Source organism: Pomacea canaliculata, linkage group LG1 (assembly GCF_003073045.1).
Source record: "Pomacea canaliculata isolate SZHN2017 linkage group LG1, ASM307304v1, whole genome shotgun sequence".
In the NCBI taxonomy this organism is placed as follows: Eukaryota; Metazoa; Mollusca; class Gastropoda; order Architaenioglossa; family Ampullariidae; genus Pomacea; species Pomacea canaliculata.
The window spans coordinates 22,844,961-22,862,051 of NC_037590.1; the positions used below are offsets into that span (position 1 = coordinate 22,844,961).

The following is a 17,091-nucleotide window of genomic DNA, read 5'->3' on the forward strand; positions in this document are numbered from 1 at the left end:
ACCCTTCTTGCAAGGGTGCAAGCCGGTCTGTTTCGGCTCTATGACCCAGCACGATTATCCTTGAGCGTGCCGTGAAGGGAACTGCCATATGGCTTCAAACATAATGGTCATTTTATGCATGCAGGACCTGCGCTCGTCACCACTGAAGACAGGCCTAAGTAGAGAGTATGATCAGCCAATGAGTCTATCCAGTTGTTTTTTTCCCCAAGACTAATACCGGAATAACCGTTTGTCGACTGGTACCAGATAAAGGATGAATGAATAAACAAATGTTGCGAGTCGCCATTGTATCCATAGACGCAAAATTGGACTGCCAAAGATGGAAATAGCTTTAAGTCGTTATCACACCGTCATCTGAAATTTTGTGTAAAATTGTATAACAACATATGACGTAAGAAAATCAGGTTTAATTATAATTTAACACTTCTTTAGCTCATAATAGTGTCGAGGTTTTTAAGGCAACCGTATGAAGGCTCCTCGCAATGCATTGTGGTTTCTACCTTGGCATTAAGCATGGCTGCCGTCCTAAGAAACGCGAGGATAGCTGGACTTCTGGCTGCCTCTATTCGCACTACTCTTCCGAGAGCGAGTGCAGTTGCGGTATTGCAACATAAAGAAACCATAAAACAGATTCATACTCGAAAATGGTTGACTAACCCTTTAGTATCAAAGGTATTCATTTTAAAGATTTGAAATATCGTGTTGGGTTAAAGACGATTTGACATTGACGAAAACTTCTAATGGTTATAACAAAAGAGTGTCCATCTGTTTCTCAAAGAAAGATTGCATTATTGCAACCATGATTGCAACATAATTTTTAAAAGGGATCTTGCCTACTTTGTCAAAGTAATGCTTGCGATTGTGGGGTCATCTGTAATTCAGAATGTCTTACAGTCTGTTTAGAAAGGTCAATGACAACGCTTTTCTTACCATGCTTGTGGAGATATTGTGTTCGGGAGATTTTTAGCATTATTTGTGATTTAAAAAAAAAATATAAACTGAACATCCATGCTGTTAAAAGTTTATTTTAAATGTGCATAAGTCTTCGTCGTTTATAGTAATTCTGATCATGCATCTAAAATTGTTCAGCCAATTATTATTTATTAATGCAGAGCATAGTTAATGGTTTAATTTCAATATTCAATATTTATTTTAAATCTTGTAGTAAATTGCATCTTATAGCACTCAAAACAATTTGGGAATGTATGTATTGTTATCTAATTTTAATTTCACAAGTATCAGATGCAGAGCATTCGTCATGTTTCGGCACAACGATCAATTGAAGACATAAACAACCGAGTGATGAAAGTTTTGAAGGCTTATGATAAAATCAATGCTCAAAAGGTATTTCGAAGCATGGAAAGAATGCTTCAAGTCAAGTTTGCAAATAATTCAAAGATATGTGACCCCCCCCAACTTTTTTTTAATTCTGCATTCTTGTTTACACTATGAAGATGAAAACGTGCAAGAACAATTTTTTTTTTTTAATATTAGATGAAATGCACCAGGGTGTTGTAAGTATTCTTCACAGCCAATTTTAGCAAGACAAAAAAAAAATTTGTTTTTGTTCACGTTTTCATTGCTACTGTTAAAGGGCATACAGTAATATTGTAACTCATTGTCCTGAGAAAACAAACTGCTGGAGAAATTGCATTACTAGAGAGATCAGGAAAAATGTTTTATCAAAACCTTTGATACAAACCATTCTGAAATGTAAGCTTATTCAAATCAAATATTTCAGACCTGCACAAGAGAAGTACTTGATTATAGTGCTGTTCATTTTTTAAATTCAGTAAATAAAGTATTTCACTAGAAGAAGAACTAGTTTTTTTCTACTGCAGTTTGGTGACAGTTAATGTGTGCCCTTTAATATTGCTCACCTAGGATTCAAGCAAAGAGGGAAAAAATATTTCATCTCTTTTCAGACCCTTTTTGTTCAGCCAACCAGGGCATATAGTGATAAGCCACCACTGACAATAGACATGATTCAACAAAGAGTTCTGCTTGTTCTCAGGCTGTATGATAAAATTGCTCCTGAAAAGGTAGGTTTATTGTGCCACCAGCAAGCTGCGCACAGGGAGGAACGCTACCTCCTTTGTTGTTGGTCTAATTGTAAAAGAAGCGAAAATTGCTGTAAGAAAAAGGATCTGAAAGTGATGTAGGTCGCTATAGTTATTTTTTAATTTAATATTTGATAACCTTTATCTATCCCAAAGTGGTTTTTAGTTGTAGTCTAAGCTTAGTTTGGGGTTGGTTTTTTTTTTGTTTACCAGTTTAACCATATTGCTTTTGTGTTAATTTTGGAACATTGTCCCTTTTTATGGTAATTTTGAGAATGACTTCTCTCTGCCAGAGTGTTGATAGAAAATTCAAAGACTTCTAGCTTTGTAACCATACCCTCTTGGCAGTCAGTTTAAGGAAGTTAGATGTTTTTTTCACCATCTAAAAATTTTAATCTGATGACAATTTGGCAATTGTTATTTCATGATGTTTTGATAGTATTTCTCATATATGATAACTTACAATATTTATGTGCATAATTCAATTTTTCTTATAATGATTGCCTGCATTCAGAAGTGCTTGAAAGTTGATTACTATTGTATATAGAGCTATAACAGCTATAAAATTTATATGACTTTTAAAAAACACTTCAACATCAGTCATTTATCATTTTCAAGTAATTTTTGTAGACTTGATGAATCAGAAATGCTTTTGTAAGATGTAATTACTTATGCACACATGCAAATGCACACAATCACATCAGTTTTATGTGTGTTTAACTGTTTCGGTGTCTGAGATTTACCGTATTGAGCTGGAGGATGACTGGTCTAAAAGAAAAAAATTAAGTGCAACAATAGATAGCACTTTTATGGCTGTTGGCTTAATCTCATGGTGTGGACTGTTGCAGCTTGCAATGGACTCTCACTTTATGAATGACCTAGGACTAGACAGCCTTGATCAAGTGGAGATTATCATGGCCATGGAAGATGAGTTTGGTGAGCATGTGATTCTACAGTTCTCTGCTCAAAACTCTGTTGAAGAGTATACTGAGTATAACTCTTTCCCTAAATAATTTGGTAATTCCAGAAACCCCTTAAGTTCAAATTCTTGCTTCAATGTAGCTGCAATCAATGCTGCACCATGCATCTCCATTAAACTAACGGCTAGTTACTGCTCTGTGAATGGCACATTCATCTGTACAGTGATACCTTGGCACTTGACCACAGTCCATTCTGAAAGGACCTATCACTTCCAGTGCCATGCACTTTCACCCTTCTACCCTTCATAAGAAATATATATTGTAAATATTTTGGTTTCAGCACCCACCAGTAGCCAGTTATCTTGTATAAGTCATAGTATTTTATAATTTTGTATATCTGAAAAAAAGGGGCTGTTTTCCGCTGTTTTTCATATAACCATGTGCTAAACAAGTGTGACAGTGTATATATATATATATAAAAACAAACAAAAACCATATATACAGTAGTCTACTTGCAATTAAGACTTATTTTCAAGACCTCACATGCACACTAGCCATGGAAACTCTGCTGGAATTGTTCTATGAGTAGCAAATAGTAGGATTTTTGTGTGTGTGACTAATAGATGTCGTGTTTTATTCTGGTACTGATTATCTTTTCTGCAGGCTTTGAAATTCCAGATGCAGATTCTGAGAGATTAATGCGGCCTCGGGACATTGTCCAATACATTGCAGATAAAGAGGATGTATTTGACTGATAGTCTTTGAAGTTATTGGTGAGTTGTTTTTTTTTAAGTGTTATCATTTCTCAAATGCTAAAGACACGTTTGTATAGTAGCAATTAGTTTCTTTTATCTTCACTAAACATGCTGTTCTTGCCATTTTATATTGTTGAAACGCATCATTTGTCCAGAAAGAAAGGTAATGAAAGCCACATTTATGGAAAATTAATAAAACAAGGTAGTTGGCAGAGACATTTTTATGGCAAAGAATTGTTCGTTTTGTTATTTTGGATTGCTTTTTTATTACTAACCTATCTTTAGTCTATTGAAGTTGTTGCCTGTATATCAGAGCAGTACCTCTTTGTGCTTGCACTGAAAATTTAATTACATTATTACTTTATGGCTTTTTATTGTGTTTTTTCTCTGTAACACACGCACAAACACTCTCTCTACAGTGGGATTTTTTTGAGGATGAAAAATTCTACAGCTAACAAAATGATAAGCATATTTTACAGATATACATAAAAGTAATAATTTTGCCCTTGTTCAGAGCTCCAGCTTGTAAAGAACACAGACGCAACAGTCTTTCTTCTTGTTGCTTTCCCTCTTAGATCTTCAACATCTGGTGCACCAATATGCGAAGAAGCACAAATAATAGAGAGAAAAAAAACTTGGATAGAAACAGTTCTGTCCTTAAAGTCTGACAGTTATTCAGCTTACATTGCATTTTTACACAGGTAATACACAAGTGAAATTGATGATTTGTCAGTTTTACTGGAAGTACTTACAGAAAATACATAGTTAATATTGTGGATTGTGTTTATGTAGCTTGCTTGATGTCATGCTATAAGGGATTAAAAGCAAATGTTTTAATGCTTTTAAAATGAAGGCTGAATTTCATTTTTGCAGAGCAATGTAGATACCATCTCCTGTAACACTGGCATCATGCTGCTGTGTAAGGAAAAAGAAAGGCCTACATTTTGAGTTCACAGCATCTAGAATAGCCAGCCTCATTGTGTGTGACAAGATTGATGAATGCTTGGAAATCTGTGCAAGTGTTAATAAACGACAACTGTCCTAGAATATAGACATTTGTTTGTTGTTTATGACTGTTGACTTTATAAGAAAGTTCTTGGTGGAAAATTTTCAATGTTGCACATAAGATTTTGGTAATCATTTTGGGATGAAACTATTATGTTAACATTCTAATAACTCTTTTGTGATTCATAAATATTGCGCTTTTTTTTCTTTTGAGAAGTTTGATAACAGGTTTAGCAGAGTTCAAAACATTTTGATGTTTTGCTTCAGTTTATAATGCCAAATGAAACATGAAAATTTCATCCTTCCCAAAAGTTCCTTCTGTTAATGGAAATTTGTGTTGAGTGAATGTAGTGCAGGATTCTAAACAGTATAAACCTGATTCTGCATTTAGCAGTGTCATAAATAACCTTGAAAGCAATATTCTTGCTCATTTACTAATCATTAAATCTTTTCTTGGGTCATAAGATTTACTTGTTTAAGATATCTGCATGGATGTCTTGTGAATGAACTGCTAGAGGATTTTTGTGTATTTCCTAACAAGAATAATGCAGAAGCTGAAGTTTCGTAGTGTAACTTTAAAACATTGCCATCCACTGTGCTTAACATTTTCCCCATGTCAACAGACTATATAATAATCAAAGAACCTATTGAATGCTGTACCCAGCCAAAAGCTGGTTTGCAACAATATTTACAATGACCAACTTGCACTTTTATGAAAAAGAAAAACATCTATGCACCAACCCATTCAGTTACAAGCAGTGTTCTCTCCCTTACCCTTCTATCAGTCAACGCCCATGTGCGCTCATGAATCTAGGCATTCGAGATCATGCCCCAGAGAAACCTGCGCTAAATTTCCTACCTGGAACACAAGACCGACAAATATACGAGAGCTTGATCGCCTCCCCCGTGGGCAACCAAGAATTATTTCTACCAATTATACAACAGCGCAGCTAGGGTTGTCTGGCAGGGTGGCACGACCCAGCACAAGGCTCTCAATACCATGAGTGTATGTCGGCACCAAGACGGACAGACGAAGAATTAGCTGACAAACAGTAAAGGGATGTAACCTGTTTTACCCGTAACAGAACTCATGTTTTTTTTACATCCTCAAAAAACATAATGACACCAAAGAGAATTTCGGTGACACTGTCTTTTGCGCACACCACAATCATTTTTAACAGCACTGGCGTGTACAACAACATGCTATTCTATTCTCCTGATGTAATCAAACCATTAGCGCAAGGGGAAAAAACTCAATCATTTAGGTTTAAGAACGGAGCCGATGCAGTGATAATGGCATCTTGTTTGAGCAGGGCCGCCGAGAGCCAGCCCGGGCCCGGGCCCCGGGACAGACGACCTCTCCGGGCCCCTTGTACTTGTAATCGTAAATTATTTTCCCAGTATATAATGCATTGTTTACAATTCGAAAGAAGAAAAAAAAAAATCCACTGACCAAGGCCGGGCCCCCATGACAGCCGCGGGCCCGGGTACACCAGACCCCCTTGTCCCCCCCTCTCGTCAGGCCTGTGTTTGAGGCCTTTGGACGAGAACTGTGTCTCAAGGGAAGCACACATCGACAGATTAAAGTTCTGACTACTGCGCTCTGCTGCCAGCGATTGTCACCAATCTTTTCAAAGAATGTACTCCAACAACGAGTCTGAAATATCGCAATACTCTGCTCGCCGGAGTTGTCCCAAAAGCTAGAGATAACGAACCCTCTTCCCACTTCTGCACCAACTGCCTGCAAGGTCGAGGAATGTTGAAGGGAGACAACTCCTGTCACAGCACTATACATGAGACGTGTTGCATAGGCGTAGCGAATCGAGCGAAGCTAGCCAATCTAGCCGGAAGTGTGAAGAGCGCGCCCCTACAAGCTAGCGAACCTAGACCCCTAGCGTAGCAAAGCTAGCGGCCTTTGGAGGTCCTACGCTTGCTATTCAAAATGGCCGACATTGTTGTCGCTTTCAAGTTGGCAGATGAGAGTTTCTTTGATGCTCCCGTTAAAAAGGAGTATTGGACCGGATACAAAGTGGTAAGTATCTTTTAATGATATGTAATAAAAATACTCTATTATTTATGTGGAAACATATATTTATTTGTTTAGCGGGAGCAATTTTAGACAATGTGTAGTCGGATTGGAGTTTGCCGAGTACGAGCTTTACGATTAAGGCCGTGTACAAAGTGGTGTCTTTTAACGATTGCTATTTAAAATACCCTATTATCAAGGTTGACAAAATATTCACATGTTTAGCGAGAGTAATTTTATAACAACTTGTAGCCCAGACAGTATCCTCCAATCTGCAGTCTCCGCGTGTACCGGCCTCTTGTGTGTGTGTGTTTTAATTTTCTGCTTTCTAGTTCCAAAATTTATTATCTCAAGTTATGAAAAGGCTGAAGGTGGTGATAAAGGTAATTTTTCAGTGTTATAAATGCCATGAAGAGCTGTTATAATGTAAGGCTTTAATGATTTTCACAAATAACCCAGCTATGAAAATATTGTGCACATTATTGAACTATCCTTCCAACAGAATAAAATAGTACAACTACTTATTCTTTGATGTTTAGAATCAAAGCTTTAAGTTTGAATCTGATACTGTTGCATTTACTAAACATATCACTATGTTATTCTGGTTTTTATTTTCCTGTTTTTATTCCTGATTAATTGATTTCATATTTTAACAGAAATGAATGTGGGAAATCAATGGACCAAGGGGGCAGTACTTCTCCTCATGGACACTTATGCCGAACATAAGGAACAATTTGCAATTCCAACTTGAAAATAGAGGTATGGAAGAGGATTGCTTCGGAAATGGCAGCCTCAGGATGCCACTTTGCTCTAGCAGCACTTGAGAAAAAAATGGAGCAATATGAAAATATGGTGAGTTCCTACAATATCATTGGCTTTCTGTCTTAGAGTGCAACATTTTTCCATAGATCTGAGAAACAAAACATCACAGGTTTTTAAGGTTGTGCAAGTTCTTATTTATTTGTTACCACAATTCATTCATTTAACCTGTAAACAAGACCCCACCAGTATCAACCAAGCTTTAGTAGAGATTTTTTGGTAGCCGTGTGAAATTAGTCTGGATACATAATGATATGTAAGCATGTTTGGTACTTGTATCCCAACAGGTACAAAGCTATATTAGATTTCAACAAGAAAACGGGCCAGGGAAGATCACGATGGAATTTCTATTCCAGAATGGCTGAAATCTTGGAAGGAGACCCTTCGTTCATTCCACCACTGACATCATCATCACTGGGGAGTGTAAAAGGTGAGTGAACCATTTATAACATAAATAAGCAAGTAAAGCATAATTTTAGTATAGCCATATTTAGTAAAACATTAGACAGTTCAAGTATTAATTGTTTAATGCTTCTTTTCCTACAGGTATTTGGGGAGGGTAGTGACAAAAGTCTGTTCTGCCACAAAGAGATGAGTCTAGATATGTAAAAAGCTCAGTTAGGAACTTTTTGTATTCATGCACTGTTCCAGCAAGAGCAGTTATCATGGGCATACACGCTAGACATATTTGGGTTTTCCATGCCCATATATTGGTCATAATTCATTAATATTTATTTTTCAGTAAACACTCTCTCCGAGATCTCCAATACCCAGCAATGTGCGACCCCTACAAAGAAGCAAGGAATGTCTCAGGAGACTCCTCACCTCTCCCAGTATCGGTTATTAGTACGACCCTACTGAATAAAGGATATTGTCACTGTCTTGATTTTAGTACTAAATAAAAAAACTTACACGCCCTTACAAATGTCTTTTTTTTTTTCACTGTGACCGTTAAAAACCAAAAAATCCGGATTTACCTGATAATCATGTACACAATAAAGCACACTTGTTTCTACCATGAATTAGTAAAATCAAATGAAAATTTATTATATGATAAACACATTACATGATAATCAAATGAGAAATTGTAACTGGAAAAGTGTTGCATCAAAGCTAAACACAAAAAGTGACACTCTAGTTCATTTGAAAAGCACAGAACATGACATGCATCTGGTGACAAAGCAAATTATTAAGGATGGTGACAGGAATTAAACACACGCACACTCCTCAATTTACACGAATAAAAACAAATCATAGTGGTGATGCAAATGCAAGAGATATGTATAAAAAATTCAAATTATGCAATGGAAATAATAAAGGTTGCTGGGAGAGAACTGTACACAGTGATGAAAAAATACACAGCCATATGGTGTATGACAATACTTTGCTGCTGCTGTGTCAACTTCAGTATGTAGACAACATATAAGCACAACTGCAAAATCACACCAATTATAAATATAAATGCACATATATAATATATGCACATGGTCGACAACTTATTAATGATGGTGACACAAAGACATGTAGACCTCAATTTGCATGGGGAAAGAAATTATGGGTGTTGATACAAATGCAAGAGATATTTATGCAAAATATTCAAATTATATAATGAAATAATAAATGGTGGAAGAGAAAAGCAGACACTGATGATGGATGCTTTGCTATAGACGTGGTATGGCAAATATAGGTGAATATATTATGGAGGGTGATTTTGGTGCCAGTAACCACAAGGTGGCAAGCAGCTTTGTTCTATTGTTGAACCACGTTGCTGTGGCAGATGAGGCTCAATCCAAGCCTGGAGAGCCTGAAAAATTTCACAAAAGATCTCTATGAAAGTTTGTGTTTATTGTGTGTGAGAGCATTATTATAGATATGTGTAGTGGATACATTTATGCATATATATATATCTTGGACGTTCACATTCCTTAAAATTGATTTTGGCATTTTTATTTATATTTCATTAAGTTTATTACATTTTACTTTATTTTATTACGTTAACTTACTTCAAAGGCGTCCGGCAACATTCGAAGTAAGATTTGAACTGGTATGTCGAGGATCCTGGAACGATGACTTCGACGAAACCGATCATGTGCGCATTGGAATTTTCATTATTGTCCTGATTTACTTTCAGTGGACAGGTGGGCCGCAAGCTCGATATTTATTTGCGACGGTTTGGCTACAGCACGGCGGGGTGTAGCTTGGAAAACAAAGACTTCACTCAAACCTCGCCTTAAGTCGGCCATCTTGAAACTCTGGCTTCCGGCTACACTGCGTTGCACAGGGACCGCTAGCTTTCGCTAACCGCTAGATTCGCTAGGCTAGCTTCGCTCGATTCGCTACGTGCTATGCAACACGCCAATGGTGACAGACAAAGCTTTGGTGCCAATGGCAGAAGGAAGTGAAATTAAATACGATGTTATTGTCATCGGCGGGGGCATATCTGGTCTGACGACTGCCTTCCATCTCAAGAAAAGAGATCCCAAACTGAGGATAATTGTGCTAGAAGCGAAAGGTCACTGCCAGAAGCTGCTTTATATTGAAGTTTTACAACTTGACCGTGTATTCTAGTCACGAAATCAACTTTTTAAAGATAATATTTGACAGACTTCTTGAACTTTAAAAAAAAAACTGATGGTGAATGAAAGTCTCCTCGTCGACTGTGCTGTGACAAAACCTATCGTAAAAATGAACAAGATGCATTGTCATCTTACTTTGTTTGAAAGAGAATGAAACTTTATTAGAATGTTTCTGCATAAAATTATGATCTCATATGCAGCTATGGAAACATTTAAAAATATTCAGTCACATCCCCTTTCCAAGAAAAAAAATTAAATGACAGAGTAAACACACGTTTTGCGAGTGATTTTATGGGAGTTTATTACATATATAAATCATTCTTATTGACAGAGTGTAACCAACACCGAAGTGTATGAATTTAAGTACAGAGGGTTTTAAATGATTCCTTAAACTAGTAATCAGTATTAGAAATGTGTTTTTTTTAAGATCGTGTTGGAGGCCGCACTCAGACCATCTCACTCAAGTCGAAGGATGGAACAGACAAATGGGATATTGGCGGCCAGTGGGTTGGAAGGTGTGAATGAAAATTAATTCAGTTTCACATTACTTATTTTTACCAATACTGGTGTCACAAAATTGTGGCATTTAGGAATTGTCTTTTTCCTCTTAATAACTCGTTTAAATTAGAGCAGCAAGGTAAATTTGTAAAATTCAAACACTAGGAATATATTCATGCGAATTGGAAATAAGATTCTATGTGATAGATTCTATTAAATTTAATGATAGTCTAGCAGCAAGAGGAAAGCCAGTGCAGTGGGATACTCAAGGTTCTGCAGCTAGGAAAAAGGCAAACATCTCCAGTTATTTTTCTGTTTTGATATGAACAGCTTTAGTGTTAGAGTTTTGTTGTGTGCAAAGATAAGAATAAGATGTTGTTTGTAGATTGTCTTATTTAATATTTTTGCATTGAATTTTGTTTTCATACAGCTTCATATTTTTATGTAGCTTAAGTCACCTAACTTCATTATCTTTTTTGCCAATCACTCAAGTGCTGTCTCTCTCTGTCATCAGTTGCGGGTATTTTTTTTTTTAAGGTGCCAACCTCATATTATGTCACTCCTGCTGGAGCTTGGTCTGGAAACCCACCCTCAGTATACAAAAGGAAAAAAAATCCAGCAGCTTTCTGGGCCTAATATATCCACATTCAGTGGTGATCTACCTTCTCTGTCAATCTTTGCGCTGATAGACCTCCATCATTTCATCTCAAAGGTTAGCATGATGACCATAAAGAAATACATGCCACTCTTTAAATGCTTAATACCAGCAAAAGGTGTTTAAAGGGATCATACTTGGACATTTATTTATATCTTTATGCATGCCACAGATTAACCAATGCATGCATTAAGGGTGTTGTTTGCATGAATTTATGTTGGGTTTTAAGGTGGAAAGCTGCAGAAAGCTTGTGAAATCAGATGATCCTTATGCATGCCCCTTGGCAGAAGAATGGGACTCTATCTCAGCAGAGCACTTTATTCAAGAAAACTGTTTTACACAAGGTTAGTAGACAAGCAAGCATACATTATGTCTTGTATGTAGAACTTGAAATTGGTTGGTGTGCATTTCTTTTATTGTGTGCTGAATTTGACGCTATCGTTACATTTTTTAAAAATTTGGGACACTCAATGTTAAAGCATAGATACATAAAAATGTATATGAAACTACTCTTTACCACCTTTTAATTCCATTACAAACTTTCAAGCAATATGGTTCTCCTTTTAGGAAAGTAGGAAACTGTAATGTTTGTTGCTGCTTTATCTGTTCTACTGTTATTGTAGGTGCTATTGATGCAGTGAATATTGCCAACAGAACAATATTTGGAACAGAGTCGTCCCAGCTTTCTTGTCTCTTTTGGTTTGCATACATCAGTGCTGCAGATGGAATTATTAAGCTCTGTGAAGCTAAAGAATTCACAGCACAGGAAAGTACAATCAAAGTGAGAAAAGTTGTGATTTTTTTCTCTGTCTGATTCTCACTTTTTTTTTAACATACTGCTTAGTATATCAGTTATTATATTATCCACGTCCATTATAGAAGAAGGAAGTTTGAAAAACTAAAACAACTCTCTAAAATATCATAATTCTTATTCTTGTGAATGTGGCATGCATGGGCTCTCTGTTTTTATATTTCTATATTTTATATAAAATGTAATAATTATGCATGTCTTTCTTATGAGCATATTTTGTGGATGTCTTGTTTTTATTATTTTATGATAACTAGTGTTAATTATTGTTAGGAGCTCAAGAATGTATTTATTTTTTGTTAATGAAATAAAGTTAACGGGCTTGTATCTGCTGTGTTATATTTAAAGGGGGGTGCACAGAAGATTTCTGAACTGCTAGCGGAACGCATTGGCCACAAAAACATACTACTTCAGCAACCTGTAGTCCATATTGAACAGGTATTTCTTCAGTAAAGCATTGCATATTATATTGCATTTTAAAGAAAAAGTGTACGTTTGATTATATTAGCACACATTAATCTTGTAAATTACTTAATGTCAGGCAAATATGTGTGGAGTAAATAATACACAAAACAAAAATGCAATAGTTTTCTTGCAGGACTAGGAATTAAGCTAGAACTTAATATTATGATATATACATCCATTGCTACTTAGAATGCTTGAGTCATTGACAGTTGCATGATTAACAGCAGTAGGATATCCATGGGCTAATCTGCTGGGTTTTACAACTTCAGGGCCAAGAGAAAAAACAATAACTGTCTTTTTTATATAGACTTGCAAGGATGTAAAGGTTACAACAAAGACAGGAGAAACATACATTGCAAAATATGCTGTGTCTGCTATGCCTCCACCCCTTTTAGGTGAGCCTGAATATGTTCCCCTAACTTATGCTAGATGAGAATTCATAATAATCATGGACAAATGTTTTATAATGTGCCTGTTTTGTTATCTCAGTTCAAATTTTTAGAGGTAAGGTGTCAAAGACCATTATTTCTTAACTTTGTCTTGGCCAAGAAAAGTCTTGAGAGATTTTTGGGTAAATTGCGATTTGTTTTTTTCTGAAGGAATGTCCAAGCATAAAGGACACATACTTAGTATTTTTGAAAAGGTATTTAGCAACAAACCAGGATGGTTGTTTGTGTGTTACAGACTTCATCACCTTCAGCCCTTCCCTGCCTGAATTTAAAAGAGAAATGTGCAAAAGAATGACACTTGGCAATTACACCAAAATCATCATTACATACCAAGAGGTAGTTGTGTCGCCATAGTTACATGATACTTGAGGAAGCTTTTTTAGAAGTATACCTTAGAATTTTATTTGATTATTTTCTTTTTCACATTTTAAAGCTGAAAGAAAGGATGCTTTTAACATCATAGGATACAGTCTTGAAGTGTATTCACTCCGTAAATTACACCATAATATTTTGAGCTTGTGTGTGCATTGCCAGTATTGGTATCTATATGTAGCTAACTCACAATTATCTTCTTTGCCGATTCAGATTTTCCATAGTAAAAGTAACTGTCTTGAAGTATGCTGAGAAGATTTTGAAATATGCATGGTTCATGGACAATTTGAAAAGCAAATTATTTAGCCTGCTGTCAAGTATATTTGCTGAAGATATGTATAGACTTGAAATTTAAAAGTTAGCTGTGGTGAACTGATGTTTCTGTTGATATGCAGGCATTCTGGCGCAAAGCAGGTTTCTCAGGTGAGGTTATTACAAATGGAGGGATTACTGCTGTGCCTAACTGCTCTTCGGGTCCACTTTGTATAATATATGATGCCTCTCTCTACAATAACAGCCCTGCTCTTCTAGGATTCATTGCTGGTGATGTAAAAGTAGAGTGGACTCAGCAATCAGTGAGTATTAATACAAATATCAGTCTTTAAATATTACTTATGATAGTTGCTGACACTTGGAATTTTGCCTCTACCCCTGTCAAAGCATAATATTCAGTACTACAGCTGTTGCTTGTTTCTTAAATTCATTGGGGTTCCCCCCCCCCTCTACAAGGCAAAAATATTTTCCTCAAATTAAATTTTTCTAAGTTGAGAGAGATCTTGTGTAAGCTATTATTTGTTTATCTAAAACTTTCTCATTTTTTAAAATTTCTTTTGTTAATTTTGTTCAAAGCCAGAGACACGAAAAAGAGCAGTTTTAGATCAAGCTGCAGATTACTTTGGGAAGGAGGTGTACAGTTACATTGACTACTTTGAGAAGGACTGGAACCAGGAACCATATTCACATGGTGCACCAGTCTGCATTATGCCTGTTGGCAGCATGCCCGTCTTTTCAAAAGCCATCCGACAACCCTTTGAAAGGTTCCTTTGATAAACATTTGTGGCATATAGTGTTTAAGAGAATAATTATGTTAAGATGTGGTGATATACATATATGTTTCTGGAGATATAAATGGAATAGCTGTTATGCAGGGTCTGTTTGATAATGTCTCCTGTAACTTGCAGTTAGGTGACCATTATGTTCACACCTGTGAAATTTTTTGAGAGCAAATTTTAAAAAAAAATATTTGTAGTTAAAATGAGAAAAACTATGCATAACAATTTGTTGCTGTTGTTGTAAGAGTCATCTTCACAATAGCTATCACCTTAGATCAGGGCAAAGTTTTCTTTCTGCGGGCTGGTCACAAAATTCTAAGCTATGTAGTGGGCCAGTAAAATACCAAAAACCCACACCAGGTGACTGCACAACAAATCTAGTGATAATTGAATGGACAACAAATTAGTATATAATGGCATTCACTTACTGAATTTATTGTGTAAAGTGAAGCTGTTTGAATTTGCTCATAATAAAACTTTAAAACCAACCTTTCGTTTAAAGGCAGCCGCCCCCAATACTCCCTAATGACTCCAGCAGAGTTATCTTTGTTTTTTGCCTGTGTTACAATGTTACAGACTGCTGACTTCTAACACTGCTGTACTTGATAAACTAAATTTCAATCAAATTATCCTAGGCTGAATTAAAAAAAGAAAACAATTGCACTTCACATTTTGGCAGACAGGCAGGTCCAAAGACATCCATGGGATGTACTTTTTCCACTCCTGCCTTAGACTAATAAAACTGCTGTCACCAATATTACCTAATAAGATTCGTCACTTTCACAGCTGCCCTATTCTTATGCATTAGTGCTGTTCTCATGTTCATCATCATTGTCAGCATCATAGTTTGACTAACACGCTATAGTTAATGTGTTTACTTTTTATTACAGTGACTAATGCAAGTTTCTTTTTCTGCAAAAACCTCACAGGTTGCATTTTGCGGGGACAGAAACAGCTACCTCCTGGTGTGGTTACATGAATGGTGCAGTGCAGGCAGGTTTGAGGGCAGCAGCGGAGGTACTGGAGAAGCTAAGACCAGAGGTATTAATCAGTGAGGACTATGGTGCACTTCAAGGCTCAACTCTTGCCACCAGGCCGGCACAGGGACTCAGTAAACAGCGGTGGCTGAAGCAGCCACGCAGAAGTTTCATTGGAGCCTCATTCTTGAAGTGGACCATTGGTTTTGGTATCATGGTTGGCATCTTCATGATGGCAAAGAAAACTAAGTTCTATAGGTCATTTTGATTTTGATGTTTAAAATACTGACAGGGGCAGTATGATGGTTAAACCATAGACGTCAAACGAAGTGTAGTATGCTTATGGAATATTGACTACGTTTCTGTTTTTAAAATAATTTTTAAAAATGCTTCCCTTAGTCTGGTGTAAGCTCTTTTGAGACGGTTTTTCAATTTTTTGATTTTTAACGCCTTTATTTTACTTATTGAGGACATATTGTAATGGAAGATAATTTGTAGGTGAAGTGAATGCATGCATCATCGTTTTACATTTGTGATCTATTTATTTATGATTTATATTTAACTGATTTAATGTTACAAGCAAGCATGTACATTCTATATTTTAAAAATAATTATAAAAATTCCCCTCTTCCTTCCCAAGTCTGATGTAAACTCTATTGGGACACTTTATCAGTTTTGCAATTTTTGACCTTTTGATGCTTGTTTTTGTATTATTTTATTGTTGTAAAAAAATTTAATAATTAATCTTTCAAAACAGAGAATAAAATAACACTCTGAATGGATTTTTTAAAAATGCCAAAGTGTTCAGCATAGTTTTTTTTCCCCAATGGTGTTCCACACTATGATTCATGACAATAAGTTATTGGTCATTTTTTTTTCTTGTAGAACAAAATTTATAGCTCTTATGTTTGGAGAGATGATCAGGTATAAGGTGGCACATGATTCATATGCACTGCAAAAATATAGAATTGGATCAAAATAACAAAAATAAAAGCTGTTGTCTTCTGTTGGAACTAAAATACAAACCATTTTCTCATTGCACAAATGTTTGCATTTAACATGGAGAACTTGTAATGGACACATTAAATAAAATTACATGCTTTGAGATATAGTTGAAGTGTTTAATCATTTCAATCATCACACTCTCTGGTACATGCTTGTCTGAGTTATAGAGGACTATCATCTAAGTCAGTCTCTTTAATCCTTTAGTGCTGACATCCTTCTTGTACTGACATTCCTCCTTCTCTGCTTTTTTTCCACACTGGGTCTACATTCAAAGCTCTCAAGTCTGGCCTCAGAATTCAACTTTTCACCAATTACTTTCATAACTTACATTAATACTTCCCCATCTTTATCCATATTTAACCAAGAAGTCATCCATATACTGTTAGCTAGAGTCTAGCTGTTTTGAGGCACTATGCTTCTCAAGGAGTACCAAGGTCTAACTACCTCTAGCTGTTGGGTTTATAGCCTCTAGGCCTACATGCACCTCCTTAATATTGTTTATACCTAAGTTTAGCTTTAGGGCTGTTTCAGCCCAGTCGATGGGGACGATAAAAATATTTTCCTTTAACCATTTTTGAAAATATTAAATCTGTTATTTTGTGCCACCTGAAGTGTAATTGTGCTGAAACTATTTTCTAATTGGGGTTGG

General features: G+C 36.1%; 2 protein-coding genes across 5 annotated transcripts; both read left to right on the top strand.

The window, feature by feature from the left end:
• The first annotated feature begins 479 nt into the window (after positions 1 to 479).
• LOC112572482 (acyl carrier protein, mitochondrial-like) lies at positions 480 to 4,786 on the top strand. 4 transcript variants are annotated; one of them, XM_025252195.1, is made up of 6 exons: positions 480 to 672; positions 1,243 to 1,344; positions 1,926 to 2,042; positions 2,909 to 2,996; positions 3,644 to 3,753; positions 4,609 to 4,786. In XM_025252195.1, exons 1-5 carry the CDS (start codon positions 514 to 516, stop codon positions 3,733 to 3,735), a joined length of 558 nt encoding a protein of 185 aa, XP_025107980.1. In that variant the 5' UTR covers positions 480 to 513; the 3' UTR covers positions 3,736 to 3,753; positions 4,609 to 4,786. The 4 variants fall into 4 exon arrangements, with proteins under 4 accessions (XP_025107980.1, XP_025107974.1, XP_025107997.1 ...); XM_025252189.1 differs by having other exon boundaries at positions 481 to 672; positions 1,237 to 1,344; XM_025252212.1 differs by lacking the exon at positions 1,926 to 2,042 and having other exon boundaries at positions 481 to 672; positions 1,237 to 1,344.
• Positions 4,787 to 9,843: 5,057 nt separating this feature from the next.
• Positions 9,844 to 16,548, top strand: LOC112557312 (probable flavin-containing monoamine oxidase A). Its single transcript, XM_025227090.1, has 11 exons — positions 9,844 to 10,097; positions 10,589 to 10,676; positions 11,197 to 11,371; positions 11,544 to 11,658; positions 11,938 to 12,095; positions 12,471 to 12,560; positions 12,895 to 12,982; positions 13,272 to 13,372; positions 13,804 to 13,983; positions 14,258 to 14,445; positions 15,390 to 16,548. Exons 1-11 carry the CDS (start codon positions 9,944 to 9,946, stop codon positions 15,703 to 15,705), a joined length of 1,653 nt encoding a protein of 550 aa, XP_025082875.1. The 5' UTR covers positions 9,844 to 9,943; the 3' UTR covers positions 15,706 to 16,548.
• Positions 16,549 to 17,091: the final 543 nt, after the last annotated feature.